At 42.3% G+C, this 18,807-nt stretch overlaps 1 protein-coding gene across 1 annotated transcript; it reads left to right on the plus strand.

The window, feature by feature from the left end:
* The first annotated feature begins 4,678 nt into the window (after positions 1 to 4,678).
* Positions 4,679 to 13,783, plus strand: LOC135499576 (protein Wnt-1-like). The gene is made up of 5 exons (XM_064790436.1): positions 4,679 to 4,971; positions 6,994 to 7,253; positions 8,406 to 8,671; positions 10,751 to 10,901; positions 11,190 to 13,783. Exons 1-5 carry the CDS (start codon positions 4,754 to 4,756, stop codon positions 11,528 to 11,530), a joined length of 1,236 nt encoding a protein of 411 aa, XP_064646506.1. The 5' UTR covers positions 4,679 to 4,753; the 3' UTR covers positions 11,531 to 13,783.
* Positions 13,784 to 18,807: the final 5,024 nt, after the last annotated feature.

Genomic DNA, 18,807 nt, shown 5'->3' on the forward strand with positions numbered 1-18,807 from the left:
ATGAAATGCGCGAAGTATGTAATTGGAACTACATTGGCTTCCCGTAAAGGTCCTTGGTTTTCCATACAGGCCGTCTGCAGTCACAATCCGTGATCCGTTCCGTAATCCGTGGAAATCAGCTGCATTCCGTGTTATATTAATGCCGGAATATCATGCATGTTGTTGTCAACACATGGTCAACACCTGTGTTGAATAGCTACGCCCGCCGCTGCGTATCGCTGACTTTCACTTCATTGTAATCGTCATTGAGTGTCAGCCATTTCGTCATTTTGACGACACAGTACACCCTAGTGAACATCAGCGCCGCCTATAGAATGCCGATAAAGTCCACAAGCTGGTGTAGCGGTGTTCTCGCCCGCCATTGGGGTACACGATGCTGAATATCGCCTGGACATTCTCCTCGATCTCCTGAGGCATGCCGCAGTCGACTTCCAGCCAGTTGTATTTTCTATGGTAACTTACCACGTATTGCCGCCTCTTTGCCGCCAAAAACCTTCACCAATCCTTCCGCCACTCGCTTCATCCGCATCGAGGGAGTAGGACAAACCAGGTCAAACAAAGATTCCATTAGATATTCATCTTCTCATCCAGATTTTCGAAATTTCTTTCGGTTTTTCCAATCGAAGTATATTTTGACATAGTGGGTTCGATTACAGACACGCCGGTCATGTTAAATGCCCTGTGTCCTTTGGTAAAACAATTCACGTGATTCCTTGTCCCGAGGGTATGCCTTCGCCAGGAAAAGCAATTGATATCCCATCCAAGTCGACAAGTGCGACGGCTCCGCTGTAGGAAAAGTAAACGTGGATACTAAAAATCTGTTTTATTCAAAGACCGGAGTACCCAGACGTTTATCATCAATTCCACTTTAACTTCGGCAAGGAGTGTCCATTTCAACAACAACAACAAAATCTAGTGCGTCTTGTAAACAAATCAGTTGGTTTTGTCAATGTTTTAAATTTTGAGTTAGAGCCAAAATATTGTTACCTCAGACAAAGTTTTCACCATTTTCTCCAAACGGCATCATCAGGTCTGATGATTTCCAGTAGATGGCAGCACTGGAAATCTGAAGTTCTGGCTGTTTCTTCTGGGGCCCCCGCCAAGGGTCCCTGTGTAGGTCCTGGGCTTGATAAGGCTGTCAAATACGTGGGAGAGGTGGTATGCCCCATCGTCTCTATTCATCAATGTTGTGTTCCGTCTGATTGCCAATGCTTCTCGAATCTGTCGACGTCTCAGTTTATCCTCCTTGGTAACAATATTTTGGATCTAACTCAAAATTTAAAACATTGACAATCTTAAAAAGAGATCCGATGAAGCTGTTTGTTGAAATCAGTTGGTATCAAGTTTCTACTGCAGATGGCGCAACGATACTTTTGCGACGCTTTCGTATACCAATGCGTCTCCTGCCGAAGGGCGCCATGAAGAAACAGCCATTTCAACTGGGCCGTGTAATGCCAAATCGGGCCAACCGAACTGTCAGATGATGCTTAAAAAGATGAAATTGAAACTTGTGTATTAGATAATCGCGAATTCAGCTGTATTATGACGCATGAACATGGTTTATGTTATGAACATTGAAAAGTCCACCGAGGACCAGTCATGTTGTCATCTCTATATGTCATGCAGATTAGAACCCTACTTCTGTTGAGATGTACATAAACATTTATAAGATACACCTGTCGGAAACTTTGTTGAATTTCAAGGAAGTGACTACTTGGCAAGCCCGGCTTACCAAACAGCGACTTTTTCTTGTCCTGAATGGAGAGCCGAACTCATTAATATTAAAGTATAGTCTCCAGCTCGCCAAACAGGGTAGATTTTTTACCTGTTTGGCAAGCCCGGCTAGCCGAACAGGGTGGCTTTTTAGTGCTGTTTGGCAAGCGGCTCTCCAAACAGGACAAAAAAAGATGCCTGTTCGGCGAGCGGCTTGCCAAATAGACCCGGTCTAAATTCAATAGGCCGATCAGGTGTATGGAAATGTACACACAATTCGTCCTCTTTCGACAGAGTTTTGTCTGTATACGTACAAGGTTTTTTGCTAAGTCGCTGTTCTCAACCTCCCTATCCTTTCCGAACTGGCTCCTGTCTATAGTTTCCTTTTGATAAAAGTGCCATATCCCATGATATCCACGAGTTCTATGCAGACATAGCATGTAGCATGTCAGGTTTAGCAATAAATTATAGGCCGGGTCTATTTGGCAAGCCGCTCGCCGAACAGGCATCTTTTTTTGTCCTGTTTGGAGAGCCGCTTGCCAAACAGCACTAAAAAGCCACCCTGTTCGGCCAGCCGGGCTTGCCAAACAGGTAAAAAATCTACCCTGTTTGGCGAGCTGGAGACTTTACTTAAATATAATTGAGTTTGGCTCTCCATTCAGGACAGGAAAAAGTCGCTGTTTGGCAAGCCGGGCTTGCCAAGTAGTCACTTCCTAAATTATATGAATGCATAATAAAGTAATAAACTGTTCTATCCATTGGAGACGTAGCTTGCTGCGTATAACACCGTGATGAAAACATTCATGGCGCATACTGTGTTGCGAGGATTGTCGCGGTAGAGCACGTTTTTTATGGACCGCGCTGAAGCGTTACCTCAAATTCAACTGGTTATTGTTCGGTTGATCCAAAGCACGACGAGTTGACAGGACCGCAGGAAGATGCTGTGTTGCATTTGAAATGTCCTAAGATATTGTCCGGGGACAACGGATTCTACTATGGGCTGTCAAACTCGAGATGCTCATTATAGATTTTTTGGCATGTTCTACAGGAATCGTAAAAATAACAGGCATTACTGTGGGAGACTTCGGCATTTGGCCCCCGAAGTGATGTGTGTTTCCTGGTATTGCTGTTGATGGGGTCTTGGACAGCGAGACTATAGTTCAACAAGCTAATTGGGCTTAATCAACAAAACCCATCTAATTAGAGTACAGTACAATGAAGCAGGTGTAATTATGTGATTATACAAGATCTCCATGACCCGATTAAGACAGTGTTTTTGTCCCAATTACTACAACGTATTTTAATCACTATTAAATCCGTTAATTAGTAAGTAAACAATGTTTAATTAGACTTTCATTCCACAGTACGAGCGGCGCCGTGTTGGAGAGCACTGTCACAACAATAACATTATCTGAAGGCTAAGCAGTTCCTGTGCGAAAGTTCAATATCGATGTACTGTTGATACCAGGTGGCACAAAAAATGTTGTACATTTTTTACTTCGAATAACTCCTATAATATAAGCCATAGATTTATCAAACTTGGGCCACATGCAGCTTAGATCAATACCTTTGCTCCCAGTTTGTTCGACCTCATTACATGCATTAGTTACCTGTATTGCGCGATAGGCATTTACATTTGCGACAGTTTTTTGCTTATTAAGTGCGGCAATATCAAACCTAGTGGTCGAGTCTTATCGGCGTAGACGAAATATCTTTTTGACGCACATCGCAGCGATTATAGTAGCAAGTTGCTGTGACAAAAGTCGCTCGTTCGTTCTAGGGTAGACGTTTAAATGCAACATGAAATCATTTGAATATACTACATATCTCAATGTTGTTATATTCATATTCTTTTCCATACTTAAAAGACTAGAGTAACTTTGATTCGTGCACGGATTCACGAATTTGAAAATGGGAAGTGTGTCAGAAATTGTCTGGAGGACACGGTTCGTAATTTGCCAGCGGAGGTTCATTTAGATAGGTTTCGTCATAAGTAAGACAGCACGTCATAGTGACTTTACGGATGACATCGGCCGAATGTACGACTCTGAGAAACCAGTTGGAGAAACAGCAATTTTGCATGTTAAAAACAATTATACATAAATGAAATTGCAACCGTTTAGCACTACCCGATTATTCATTTTCTGCTACGTTGTAATAACGAGCTCTAAAATAGACTTCATCAGAGGCGGCCCGCGCGCAGGACGTCCAATCGCCCATCGTCGTAAAATTTACTTTTGTCTGTGAAGTTAAATACGCAGGGATTGTCGCATACAATTCTTTTTTTGTTTGATTATATTGAGTTATTTAACTTCATTAAAGTTTCTGCGCGAAGTTGTAAAATGGGTGTAACTTTGCTGTAGGTAGAGGAAATAGGTGAAAAGATCAAAGGTTTGGCGGTGGTTCGGGCAAACCACAACAAACGACCCGCCTGGTTAAGTATCCGTATTACCCACATGCAGGGAGGTGTCGGGGCCGTCAACCCACCGCATTTCTTGTGATTTCCACAAGACGGAAGCGTGTAATGTCAATATGACCACGCCGGTTCGTCAAGTCACAACATACGGTTGATCAAAACACAAAGTCTTGCCGGGCATTTATTTGATATTCGCCATTTTCACCTCAGACGGACGCGCTGGCCAGATTGGCACCGGCGACTGCCATTTTCGTGTCTAGCAAAAATCACACTGAAACGCGACCATTGTTGAAGAAATTAGATTTTTATTTCGAGTCAATATCGGGTAATTGCAACAAAAACTTGGTCGCCGTAACTGGCATTTTGGTTAAATTGTTTGTTTTAAACAAGATTAAATGCTTTGCAAAATAGCGTGGATTGCCTGTGTGTTTGCTGCAATTGCTCGAGCTGTGGGCTGTGACGGACAGGTTTATAGCCCTGACTGGATGGGCTGGCCAGTCACACGCCAACACGCCTCAATGGTAACGCACTCTCATACCAGCCACGGACCATATCATTTCTCAAAACAAAACCCACTCGCCGCTAGGAGCAAGAAAACTCACGCCACGAAACTACACTTCAACCATGTTGGGATTTACCGAACGGGGATTACTTTTTAAAAGCAATTCGGGCTTTCGGCAAACAGTGACGACAGTTATCTTAATTTCGTTAGTGCTGTGCACGGCGTTACCGGAACAATCACCAAGCGCAGAACCGGATTCTTCTGATGCCAACGAAGTGAATAAATTAAAACACAGCAAAAAACGACCGCATCGGTACAAAGTCAGGGGAGTCAAATGGTGGTATGTATTAGGATTAATCCAATATAATTTTACTAATAATTTTTTGATCAATCTATGGCTTAAACTTTAGTTCATCAATTACGATTAAAGAAACGGCGAAAACGTGCCGCATGGGCAAGGCGTCTTTACCTTGATTTTCTGATTGCGATGCTGAAAGATTTGCGTAACCTTTTTTTTTGTTGGGGGGGGGGGGGGGGTCCCGTTTACTAAAAAACGCGAAATTTTGTGGATGCGAAAAAACTAAGTGAAGTTACTGTTATACAGGATGGTCAAAACGCTAGAGGGAAATTACGCCAAAGTTTCATTTAAAAAACCCGCGAAATTAAATTGCCGCGAATCATCATTTCCAGGTTATGCTTCGAGAATCTATGTAAATCTATCAACTTTATGAAGAAGGGCAATTTCAATTTTTTTAGTGGCGATATTTTTCTTTTCTACCTTTTTGTATTTGTTTTTGAAGATAGCCATTAAACAGGAGCCGAATGATCATACTAGCGTGAAAAGTATCTTGCGCGCTGTTATGAAAATTGGATCAGATCGCCATGTTGAATATGTAGAAAATGATAAATCTATATTTTTGGAGCGTCAATTCTGAAACCACGTGTTTTTTGTTTTTATTTTGGACTTGGGGAAGTTTTGTGGGGCTACCACTCTGACGGAGGAGGGCTATTCCGGTATTATTTACAGCTGTTTTTGATTAAAATAATATGTTGCCTAGGCTGGTTCCCACTCGTAGCTGGCGAGGATTTTTTCATGACTTTTGCGCAACTGCAAGCTATCAGAGGATATTTGCTATTGCGCTTTTGTCTCTAAAGCGGATTGAACAACTGTCCCCTCAAATATAGCTACTGAAACATTCCTTTCTGTAATACTTGACGATATCAGAGTTTTTCAAATAAAAGACTTTGCCGATATGAATAATAAATCAGCTCTTTTTCGGGCATTGGTGCACGGCGCACGAGGAAGCGGCCACAATTGTACCCATTCCCCTCACGCGCTCAGACGACTAACAACCCAACTGGGACAACTGCAGACGTCGGTAAAATACTATTTTGTCTAGTTCTGACATCACCGAATAGCATTCAGCACAAATCATACTGCCTTGTAAATTACATTAAATGCCAATATCGCCATCTTTATGGTCCAGGCTACGGCGGTGCACGAATCCGACGTGATCTTGGGGAGTTCAACGCCAGGGGTTCAGAGAACTGGCTTTGGCCTAACGAAAATGTGGATTCGATTGGGAAACTATCTGATACTTTCCTGCATCCACTCGTCTGCAAACAAAGTATAAATATTTTTTCGGATTTTTTTCGGTAGGGTATAAACATTGATATACTGTAACTTAACCGCCACAGTGGCGGGTAAGGTTTTCACCAATTTCCCAGATTATACCCTAAAAGGAATTCGGTCTATCTAACAGACAGTTATACTCATATCTTGTTTGTAATTATTCCCTCGAACACCCAATTTGAACTGAGATACGGTTCTCGACTGATATTTAAAAACAAAATATGACGAGGGCAATTTTTATTTCTTTTTTCTTTATTATCAAATTTCGCCTAGCGCATACAAGTATAGTGTTATAAAGAGCACACGAAATCCGTACGAAATGTTTATGAATGAATTTTTATGAATCTGCTTATAATTAGAGTTAGTCGGTTCTAATTGTTTGGAAAACAATCACTAGAAGTTTCGATGTCCGATCAGAACTGTGTTGTTAATGTTATTAATGATAATTGAATTGAGACACGTGCCTCACATTAATTAGCCAATGGTAGTGTACCTGGCGACTCCGGAGACTAAATTGTTATGCGTGACGTCCTGTGCGATCTCGGTGAAGTTTGTGAAGGATTCATGCACGGTCAATGCAGACTCTGTACCTCTCCCACCAACGCGCTTGCACACCCGTGCACACGCATGCACACACGTACATTCAGCGTCACTATGATAATTTATTGTATTATGCCGTACCATACATGTATGACGCGACATGACATGTATGACGTGCTCTTTTTACAGGATTCTGGCCAATGCTGACCAACCTTCAAATGACCTCAAAAGTGCAATGTCAACCGTCCAAATCAGCAAAAGTCTGCAACCGCTCACAAAGAAACAGCGCCGCCTAGTGACAAAAAATCCAGGTTCCTTACAAGCAATCATCAAAGGAGCCAAGATGGCGATTGCGGAGTGTAAATTTCAGCTGAAGGCCCGGCGGTGGAATTGCCCCACGAAGGACAGCAGTCACGGAGGGTCGATTTTCGGGAAGATGCTCCACACTGGTAAGTTCCAACTTCATACATGTAGGTTAGATTGAACCCTATTGCGTACATCTGGGGTTCCCCAGGTTCTATGTATATGATCCCCGGATCCGATGTTCCCCAGGTGTATGTCGGAAGGCAAAATCGAACGTTTTATTCATTGCTCATTCAGGGGCACAGTGCTGTCAAGGGTGATGGAAAGAAATCCTGACCCGAAAATCCCCTTAAACTTCACCCAAACCAACTTTCTTGTTTCCAACCCTGACCCTGAGCCCAAACTTGAACTTGATATGGTTTAAAACATCGTGCCTGTTTTTTGGTTAACAGGAACCCTTTAAAACATAAATTTATCTTTCAGCGTATAGGGGAAACATAGAACTCGGGGAGCATTTGGGTGTGTACTCTCTGTAGAAATCAGTGAAGCTGCCCTTAAAAATCATTCTGTTGGGGGCGGGCTCTGCAAAAAGTACAATATGCAGTCACACATCCCGATGCTCGTGTTTTATTGGTTTAATCAGTTAATTTAATTATGAAGAGGTTATATCGGTGTAAAACGATAGACCATCTCTAGCCTCGTAGCAGTAAAATAAAATCCTCGTAGCCCTATTACGGATTGTGTATTGTCTACTTTGTCTGGGTGTGGGTTACCGGCGCCACATTTTTCAAGTGTCGTGTCCAAATTTCTCCAATAAGTTTTATTGAAACTTCCGTTTAATGAAATGTTATTGAATTAAATGAATTATTAGAGACTGACGATCTCAAATGTTTTGAAGTGGATGCAATTGATTTTCAAGGGGGGTTGCACGAATGACATCACGTGATGAAAATACATCACATGTTGGAAACTTCAAACGTAACGTGATGGAAATCTTAATGTAAATTATTCTGACGCAATAAATCACACTGGAGAGAGAGCTTCTCCAATCGCCTAGAGTTACGCTGCAAGTGGGTTTGCCATGATAAAAAAAAACAAGAAAAAACCCGCAAGTGAAATTTCACTCAGTATAAAATGGATAGATGGAGGGTGGTGCTCTAATATGGAACAACCCTCTTTTCAACTAAATTCATAAAATGACAGTTTTCGGTTTTTTCCCTTTGTATGTCATACTTGTGTTAAAAGCAACGGTCTCTCTGGACCGTTACTAATAAGTTTCCCTTTTGGTCTTGTTTTAGGTTCGAGAGAAACAGCATTCATATATTCCTTAACAAGTGCAGCAGTGACCCACGCTACATCCCGCGGCTGCAGTGAGGGCAGTATATATACCTGCCAGTGTGATTATCGGACAAACAAACCCAGCGGCCGGGACTGGCAATGGGGCGGCTGCAGTGACAACGCCGCTTTCGGGCATAAATATTCTCGAAGTTTCGTGGACGTGGTCGAGAGAGGGCGAGATTTGAGATACATGATGAATATGCACAACAATGAAGCGGGTAGATTGGTAAGGGTTTGTTTTCATTACCATTGTTACTCACATCCGACTTGAAAATACATGAAGACGCCTTGCCTTCTGTGTCGGAGAGGCCCTGATAGATCAAAGCAATGGGGTTTGGTCGTGTTTGTGAACATTCCAATATACGCTCTAGAATACTCATATATAATTATCCTCTACTCCGAGAGATAAGGGGAGCGTTTGATTGGATCTGATAAAACGCCTGAAGGAAATCTTTCAAGAAATGGTTTCACACCCTGACTGTGCACTTTACTCAATTGCGACACCCTTGACCAAAACCATCAATGCAGAATTGCACTACACGCACTATACATTTCTTTCCGCATTTCCGGTCAATCTTTTACCCAAGCAATTCAATGGTTAAACACTGAACTGGTCTGACCCCCTGAGCGAGACAAGAGCCTGGGGCCGAATCTAATTTGTCTGCTGTGTGTAAGGCACTGCCACCAGACTGCTGTTAGTTTACGAGGGTTAGGGGAGAAATATTTTCCATCTTTGGTGTCTAAACGTAATAAAATAATAGAGTCGAATTGGTCGCGGTTCTGTCTTCTATCTCATAAATATCGCCATGTTTACTGAGTTTGCATGTCTGGCCAAGGCTCCGGTTGTAAGTTTCCATTTATACAGAGTGCCACGAAAAAATGCACTTGCTGTTGAAATCACGTAAAAGAGGTATTGACGGTCAGGGTATCAATAGAATCATATACCTTTATCCGTCACATCTCCAGGCTAAGAGGGCGGGGTGGGATACAATACACCCAGTATGATTAAATTGTCTGTAATAAATTTTTTTTTACAAAAATATTTCAAAGAACACTTCATTTAGTATCAAGTAGATCAGAGCTGCACTGTCCTTCATTATTGTAATCAAAGTGAGAACTTAAAACGACCCAGAGACTTGTGTCACAAGTGGCTGCTATGGGCTCATTTATGTTCGGCTGGTCATTCACGCCCAAAAACCTCTGTTTGGCATGACAGTTCCAGGAGATGAGGATTATTAAGTAATATGCTTTTGGGATTACTCATATCTACCAAATCTGTATTGGGATTGATTAGTTATGTTGTATTCGCGTCGCATTATTCCACCTCCAGCTCGAGAATAACGTCTCCCAACACTTGTCCTCCCACGGTAAAACAGCCATAAAACGGCACTTCTCACATGGGTGTTAAATTCGACAATGCTGAGCCAAAGGTGGGGAAAGTGTAGGCGATTGTATCAAAATGGTCGGCAATTGTTCCAGGCAATTACTTTGCCCCGGGTTTAAGTTTTATAGTCGAGCCGCCCAGTTATCGTAATTGTCAGGCCATTCTTCTAAAGAAGGTTCACAAACTAAAGGTAAATATCGCCGACGTCAGATTGTCGAGGTTCCAGTCACCAGGCCACTTCCACATTTTTTATGGCCTGTCTCGTCTCCATATATGTCACGTGACTGATAGTTGACAAGTTGATGTTAATTATTGCAGTTGATGCGCATGCAGCCCGTGTCCTGATGCATGTCGTAATGTGTGACATCATTATGTTCGGAGTCACGTCGGTCTAATTTGATACTAACAGGATCTGAATAAATGAACCATAAACATTATAATTTGTCACCGAGTTGAAATTGAGAGTTTGGCCCGTGAAATATATCACCCAAGGGATAAAGAAATCCAAGAAAAAGTTTAGTATTGAGAGGGAAAACGTGCCATTGTCAAAAAAACACTGGTCCGCCGTTCTTTCAGCAAGCAAATTCCTATGGCTTAACCTCGTACTGAAACACTCATAACGACCAGGTGTTGCCAAAAGTCTTCCCATTCTTATGTATTCGTTCAGAGACGATTTACAGTTTGGCTACGTACATCAATATCTACCTGATAATCAAATAAGGCAGAAGTGGTCACACCAGTCAAACCTTTTTTTCACTAGGAGTCCTTCTTCCAACCTAGTTCACACCTTACGTTCTTTCAGCGCAATACGGGGCCAAAGCGGGGTGGGTTCATGGCGTCCCGGTGTCCCGATCTCTCAAAGAAGGCTCTACGAGTCACGGTTAATGTGTTGCGCCTATCAATAGATTGTCTTTCTTGCAGCACGTCGCCGAGGAGATGAAACAGGAATGTAAGTGTCACGGAATGTCGGGGAGCTGCACGATGAAGACTTGCTGGATGAGATTACCCACGTGGCGCAAGGTCGGCAACATGTTGAAGGATAAGTTCGACGGAGCAACGAGAGTCGTCGGTGGTATGTATGGTGATTGACTACATGTATGCCTTCAACAATTAATAAAGGCTATTAGTTCTTGATAATATACAGTGTTTCAGCAACAATTTTGGTACAAATTTTGCCGAGTCATACTCGCTATGAGGAATGTTGCCAACAATTGTTCTCTCTTGCATCATTTTTATCTACGCCAATACTGCAAATCCTCGAATTTCCGGGGTTATGTTATGTTCTGTGACGTTTTAAAATCAACCTGCCTCCCAGTGACAAGCTTGTTCTAACCTTGGTACGTGCCTTTTATGATCACAGGTAACGCTGGAAATACGGGAAGAAGTCGGCGACCGAAGAAGTTTAACCTCATCCCGCATGATGCGACGCACAAACCGCCGACAGCCAGAGACATCGTTTATTTCGAGAATTCGCCGTCATTCTGTGACCGATCGAGCACTTTCGGCCATGCTGGCACCAAAGGACGGGAGTGTAATGCCTCGTCGATAGGGACGGACGGGTGCGACATCATGTGCTGCGGCCGGGGCCATAAGACTGAGAGTTTCATAGTGAAAGAGCGATGTAGTTGCATCTTTAAGTGGTGTTGTACTGTGCATTGTGAAACATGTACGCGGACTAAGTTGAAGCATACTTGTTTATAGTTGAGGTTGGACGAAGAAGACCCTTACCCTTTGGTTAGAGTGGACCTTAATGTGTTGGGAGAGCCTGCTGAATAATGTGTTTCAGTATACCTTGATGGCCACGACACGGCATTTTACACCAAGGGAAACATCTTGTGTGGACTACTATAAAATCGATGTCGATGCACATTCTGTTTTGAGCGACAATTCTTCTGGCTGCATTACAGTGACATACGCCTCGGTATTTTTTTGGCTTGGTCTAAAGTGGGAATGTAGCGCTTCGGCTGTTGTCCGTCGCTACGGCGGTTGTTTGGTCATGTAAATCATCCGAAAGCGCAGTTAGATTGACGTAGAAATACATGTCTACTGTATATCATCATTCGATGCCAAACGCACCTGTCCATGATTGGTTAACTGTTGATTACCAAGTACCCACTGAAACCGAGGAAAGTGTTGGCGTGGCGGCAACTGCAGGGGAAAACACTTAATGGAATCAGTGGTTAAGTGGTTCGGTCAGATTCTAACTTTGTTGGACATGTTTCGTAACTGGTCACCGGTAAAGGTGTGAACTTTATTTACTGACATGAGAGGCTTGTATATATGTGTAGCTGTGCCAAAAACTGCATTACGCACATCATTTACTGCAAATGTTAATGTACTTTTATAGAAATATTGTAAAAAAAACACACCATAATTTATCAATAATGTATGTTGTAAAAATGCATCTGGATGTACATATCATGTATATAAACTACTAATATATATTAATTGGTGTCTGAGACATCTGCACAGAGAACAGCCGATCAATTAGGGACTGAAGATTTCGATCAGGACTACAGCGCAACGGCAAAACTTGTAAAGCCGGGTAGATACATCTCTATTTCGCTTGAGTTGAATATTCAAGTTTGAAATGTGAAGTAGTTTCAGCTGAAATGCTTGTTAAGTGGAAAATAAATTGAGTTCACGTACAACAATGAAATTTGGGGATACTCCAGGGCCCGGTTGTTCAAAGCTTTGTTAGTTTAGCGACTGCTGAGTTTTAGTGACCGCTACTAAACTTAGCGGGAACCTTGGGGTGCCGCTAAAACTTTGCGGTGACATAGGGGCAGTTAAGCCTAACGGCACAAATTTGGTGGCATGCTAAGATAACGGTAGTTTAGCGGCTGCCAAGCCACCATTAGCAGCTAGCGGAGCTTTGAACAGCCGGCTCCAGAACGTTCTTTACAGTCTATATACATTGTATTCTCATACCGCTTATCGTTGAGGCCATCAAAAAAGGCAAAAGCGCAGTGCTTCCGTATGGTCGACCACTAGCGCCAGTTTTGCAACTAACTCCCAACATTAATACCTCGTTCATTTTATTTCGATTTTATGGTAAGAAGACAGTTCTCTGACTCTACCTAATTCCTGTTCTGGGCGCCTCATACTCGTCATCACCGATATGCTATACAGTTTTATTAATTTTCGGAAAAGCTGTGGTGGTTTTATGGCGCTTGCGTGGTAAGATTTGAGAAACTATTATATGGCTTGTGTTTTGGCGAGAATAAGTATCAAGGGTGTTGGCAAGTTACCACGCTTCCTGTCTAGAAAACCTACACGTTGATGTCCAACACCATCCGGTTCAGTTCTAATATGGCGACTTTGGCGGTGTTGGAAGAGGGTTTCCGTAGGTTTTTTTGTCCAGAGATCTTTACTCTTTCCAAGAAACTCATAGGCACCGACAAACCACAAAATAACTGCCAAATTACGTTATAGTGACTTTCCTTTTGCCCGATCATGGAGTTGTTTTTCTCTCTTAATGTTGGTTTTAATGGTACTACAATGAACCGTTGATGATGTAAATACAATGGCCGCCAAATTGAACCTCCAAATATTAATTCCTTGAATCGAGCATTATTGCAAGATACATGAAGGAGAACGAATTGGGTGTCTATATCTGATTTGCCTGAACTCACAAGCATCTTAATGTATGACCATAATCTACTGAAGGTACTGTTAATTCCTAAACAATTGGTAAAAACAATATGGTCGGACTATCAAAATTGGGTCGGTCACCACTTTCGCACCGATATTCGGGCCCTGAATGTCTGATTTGTCTTTCGCATCTGCACACCGCTCGATAACTACGTTTGAGCGTATACGTGTATAGTACCCTCTCAAACATGTTGCAAACTTTGTACAATATGTAAATGTCAATATTTATTATCGGTACGGTTTAATGTGTATATAAACAATGAAGATAATTAAATCAATAAATATGATTATTTGTTGTAATTAGCGGCATTCTTAATTTTTTTCATCTTTTGCACGATTGTCCCATTCCCTCATTGTTCAAAACAGGCAAAAAGGAAAAGGCGCTATCATACTAAGTTAGCTCAGTGACGATACGACCCTGGTTCTGAATTCGACCAGATTCGACCACTGTTGCATTTGATGATACGGTGTGGCAGTCTAAACTGCCCCCTGGAAAGAGTGTCCGATTATATTGGTGACAAACAAAGGGATGGTTCTATAGAGAACAATAACCTTCAAATTCACATGAGTTAATAGTGTTCTACAATTGGATTTGTCCCTCAGACTCTTATCCAAGGATATTAAAACCTTTCACACATGCGTGGCTTTCAGTGTGTAATACGACTTCTTCTATGAAGAACGCTGTACATGCTCACTGCTGTGGTGTACTGACCACGAGAAGAGCCCGTTGTCCGTGTTATTCTTTGCATCAGTTGTAGTATTGTCAATTTGTATCTTCCGTTCTGGCATGTTTTTTGTATAGGCCTAATCGGTGGCATTAAATTGTGCACTTGCCACTCTTGTCTACCCCGTAAAATTAAAATGAGACGTTTGGACTGTCCCGTCGTCCTGTCTGTATAGCCACTGTCCGTTTATACGTTGATACCGGATTCGATTACTTAATCGCATTCAGTGTTCGTTTACACTGCGATTTGATATGATTTCGCATGAAGTTTGATTTTTGCAGTTTTTGTGTGCAATGCTTCTCAGAATTTGCAGCAGCGGCAATTCTATGGCTAAAAGCTTGGCTTCAAAATCGATCCCACTGTCATCTTTAATCATAGGAGCAAACTAACCACACCAACTACTCGTCTCCTGATATCCCAAGCCAAAGACCTTAACTCGGCTGTAATCTAATACCTCGGATATCGTATTCCTATGGCTACGTCTTTTCAAGTCGAAATTGCTTTGAGAATGTTTCAGCGGGAAACCTTTTCGCGTAGATGGAGAACTGTCTAGAAGTCCTGATCCATCCAGATCCGAAATACAGTCGTGTGTCAGTAAGGCGCCAAGACTACAATAATGAACGTTAAAATATAAGTAAATTTATCTTTGTATACTTCTTTCATAATAGGCATCGCATGGAGCCTTTGCGTAAGACGGCTGTTTGGAAATTCCCGTGAAACTGTGGGTACAAGTTGAATTTCCAATGTTAATCGCAACACTGCACAGTCACAGTGTAATTGAGAATTTGTCTTTCAATTTATACATCGGTGTGGTATATGAGACACCCCTTCGCTCAATATGGACTTTGTATCTTCTAGCGCCTTGTCCACTTACAGAAAATCACCACTTTGAAATCTTCCCTGAATCTCCTGCAGGCAAAAAAATAAATGATAAAATTTACGCACTGATAAATCTTATAGAACAGCATAGCTACAATCTGTGACATACCATATTGCCTGTTTTGTTCCGGGGACAACACTTTGAAGGCTGAGGCAAAATCCCAGAAGGTCACGTGGATGAGATATGGAGTCGAACAGATGAGAAACGTGATGGTTGCTAGGGCAACCAAGGTCACAACAGCCGTATCGTCGCTAAAATTTCCACTGCTGGTCATGAAACTGCTTTCCTTTCTTCTCCTTCTGATGCCAACAATAATACATATGTTGAAGCCAATGATAATGGCAAACGGAAGTAATGCAAGCAGTGTTACATGGGCTAATTCATACCCCCAGGCGACTAAACGAGGAACGTCGAATTTACACGCAAAACTCCCGAACGCAACGTCCGTGTTTTTCTTCTGATAGATGACGTGTGGCAAAGCCCAGATCCCGAAAAAAAAGGACATTAACGGCCTGAAAGCGCTTCACAGAGGTCAACGTACAAATGACTGCAGCTTTGAGTGGGAAAACTACGGCGATGAACCGAGAAAAGGTCATTAGGACAACTGTGTACGCCTGCATGTTGGTGATACTGTACCCGAAGAACATCACCTCAGCGCAGAATGCATTGCCTACTTCGGCAACCTTCTCAGGGAATACTGTCATTAAGTAGATTTGCAATTCAACAATAAGGTATGCTATTCCCCATATGGCGAGGAAACGAAGGTAGAGACAGGACGAGCTGGCCCTGTATCGGTGCTGTGACAATACGACGATAATCAGTAAGTTGCTGGTGAAACCTAACGAAAGGAAAATCGGCGGTAGATAGTATCCTATGATGATGTCAGTGGCCGACAAGTCCTGCTGGGGAGATGTGGTAGACATACTTTTTTCCTATCTTCTCATCGCGTGCATGACCTTTGCAACAGACTGACTGTGGTATTTTAGTTGGAATTACACACTAGGCACTATTGGAGGCGTTGTTCTCTTATATATGCACGCAGTCGCCGAAAATGATGTTTTAACATTTCGTACCAACACTGCACGTTACCGAACAATAGAAATTAAACACCATCGCAATGTAATACAAAACTCAAACTCTATCTTGTATTTTTCACACGAATGGTGTGGAAGATTGTTTATACTAGTTACAGTGATATTGGTTGCGCGTTCAAAGACAAAAAATGAGGGAGAAAATCTGCCTCGTGATATTTTTTGGCTAGGAAAGGCGCGAGACCTGCGGTTTCGTGATATTCCGGGCCAAAGGCAATTAATCGGGTTCAGTCTGACACCTCAGATATCCAAATGATGTTTTCTTGTTTTATCCGTGACGTCATATCTGAATTGATATGCGCATAACTAAAAGTGGCCGATATCTCGCTCTCGATTCATTTTCTTTAACTAAACTCGTGTTCTTGTCATTAATCGATGGAGAGAAATATACAGGAGTATGTGATTAACTGATAAGCGTAGCTGACAAGCGCACAACCTAAGCACAACCACAGCAGTCAATGGAGATGTTACAGTTGGCAAAAGGAAGCCAATCACCCTCTTCAAAAACAGTCCATATAACATGTTCCAAACTTGCAGCATCTATGAGAAATCGTTATTCGACCAGGCCCATCTCCGTAGACAGGCCTGAGGGAAAAGAAGGCCATTTTCAAGAAGTCTCCCGTACCGAAAGGGTTAACTCAAAGTTACTCTAAGTCGAGCGGCTTTGAGAACATTCCTGCAGGAAACCTGTCGTGCAGCTGTTTAAAAATCCTTTGGCCTACTCGAAAATTCTAAAACTAATTTGGATGACAATTTCTGAAGTCGACAACTTCATCAAACTGAGCCTCTCATCGGCTTCAACATTACCCATTGCAGGCTAACATGCTTTGGACACTCATATCATCCACGTTTAAGGTCAAGATCCAAGTAAAGCCATATGCCCGTATGACGCCGGAATCAAGACTACACTGCTGCCCATAAAAAATACAACTTTACATGCAAATGCAGTGGAAGTATCTTTGAATGCTTTTTTTCTTCATAATATGCATCACATGGAGCCTATACATTTCGGCTGTTTGAAAATTCACATGAAACTATGGGTAAATACTGAAGTCCCAATATCATTCACAACATTGCACACTTCAGAGTGACAGTATCCTTTAGATTATTTCTTCGATTTCTACATCGGTAAGGTATGTGCGACATCTTCCTCAAAAATAGACTTTGTATCTCCTAGCGCCTTGCCCACTTACAGAAAATCACCACTTTAAAATCTTCTCTGAATTTTCTGCACGCGACAAAGTAGATGATAAAATTCACGCACTGATAAATCTTATAGAACAGCATAGCTACAATCTGTGACATGCCATATTGTCTGTTTTGTTCCGGGGACAACACTTTGAAGGCTGAGGCAAAATCCCAGAAGGTCACGTGGATGAGATACGGAGTCGAACAGATGAGAAACGTGATGGTTGCTAGGGCAACCAAGGTCAAAACAGCCGTATCGTCGCTGAAATTTCCACTGCTGGTCATGGCGCTGCTCTCTTTTCTTCTCCTTCTGATGCCAACAATAATACATATGTTGAAAACAATGATGATTGCGAACGGAAGTAATGCAATCAGTGTTACATGGGCTAATTCATATCCCCAGGCGACTAAACGTGGAACGTCGAATTTACACGCAAAACTCCCGAATGCGACATCCGTGTTTTTCTTCTGATAGATGACGTGTGGCAATGCCCAGATCCCGAAACAAAGGACATTAACGGCCTGAAAGCGCTTCACAGAGGTCAACGTACAGATGATGGCAGCTTTGAGTGGGAAAACTACGGCGATGAACCGAGAAAAGGTCATTAGGACAACTGTGTACGCCTGCATGTTACTGATGCTGTACCCGAAGAACATCACCTCAGCACAGAATGCATTGCCTACTTCGGCAACCTTCTCAGGGAATACTGTCATTAAGTAGATTTGCAATTCAACAATAAGGTATGCTATTCCCCATATGGCGAGGAAACGAAGGTAGAGACAGGACGAGCTGGCCCTGTATCGGTGCTGTGACAATACGACGATAATCAGTAAGTTGCTGGTGAAACCTAACGAAAGGAAAATCGGCGGTAGATAGTATCCTATGATGATGTCGGTGGCCGACAAGTCCTGCTTGGGAAATATGGTAGACATACTTTTTTCCTATCTTCTCATCGCGTGCATGACCTTTGCAACAGACTGACTGTGGTATTTTAGTTGGAATTACACACTAGGCACTATTGGAGGCGTTGTTCTCTTATATATGCACGCAGTCGCCGAATATGATGTTTTAACATTTCGTACCAGCACTGCACGTTACCGAACAATAGAAATTAAACACCATCGCGATGTAATACAAAACTCAAACTCTATCTTGTATTACCCATTGCAGGCTAACATGCTTTGGACAAGCATATCATGGAGGTTTAAGGTCTAGATCCAAATACATGTACAGTCATATGCCAGTATGACGCCGGAATCAAGACTACACTGCTGCCCATAAAAAATACAACTGTACATGCAAACGCAATGGAAGTATCTTTGAATGCTTCTTTTCTTCCTAATATGCATCACATAGAGCCTTTACGTTCGGTTGTTTGAAAATCCACATGAAACTGTGGGTACATGCTGAAGTCCCAATATCATTCACAACACTGCACA

The sequence above is a fragment of the Lineus longissimus genome, chromosome 15 (assembly GCF_910592395.1).
Source record: "Lineus longissimus chromosome 15, tnLinLong1.2, whole genome shotgun sequence".
NCBI classification, from domain to species: Eukaryota; Metazoa; Nemertea; class Pilidiophora; order Heteronemertea; family Lineidae; genus Lineus; species Lineus longissimus.

Coding starts and splice junctions, on each gene's coding strand:
- LOC135499576 (XM_064790436.1), top strand. CDS start 4,754: ATGTTGGGATTTACCGAACGGGGATTACTTTTTAAAAGCAATTCGGGC. Junction 7,254..8,405: donor CGGGAAGATGCTCCACACTG/GTAAGTTCCAAC, acceptor GTCTTGTTTTAG/GTTCGAGAGAAACAGCATTC. Junction 10,902..11,189: donor AGCAACGAGAGTCGTCGGTG/GTATGTATGGTG, acceptor TTATGATCACAG/GTAACGCTGGAAATACGGGA.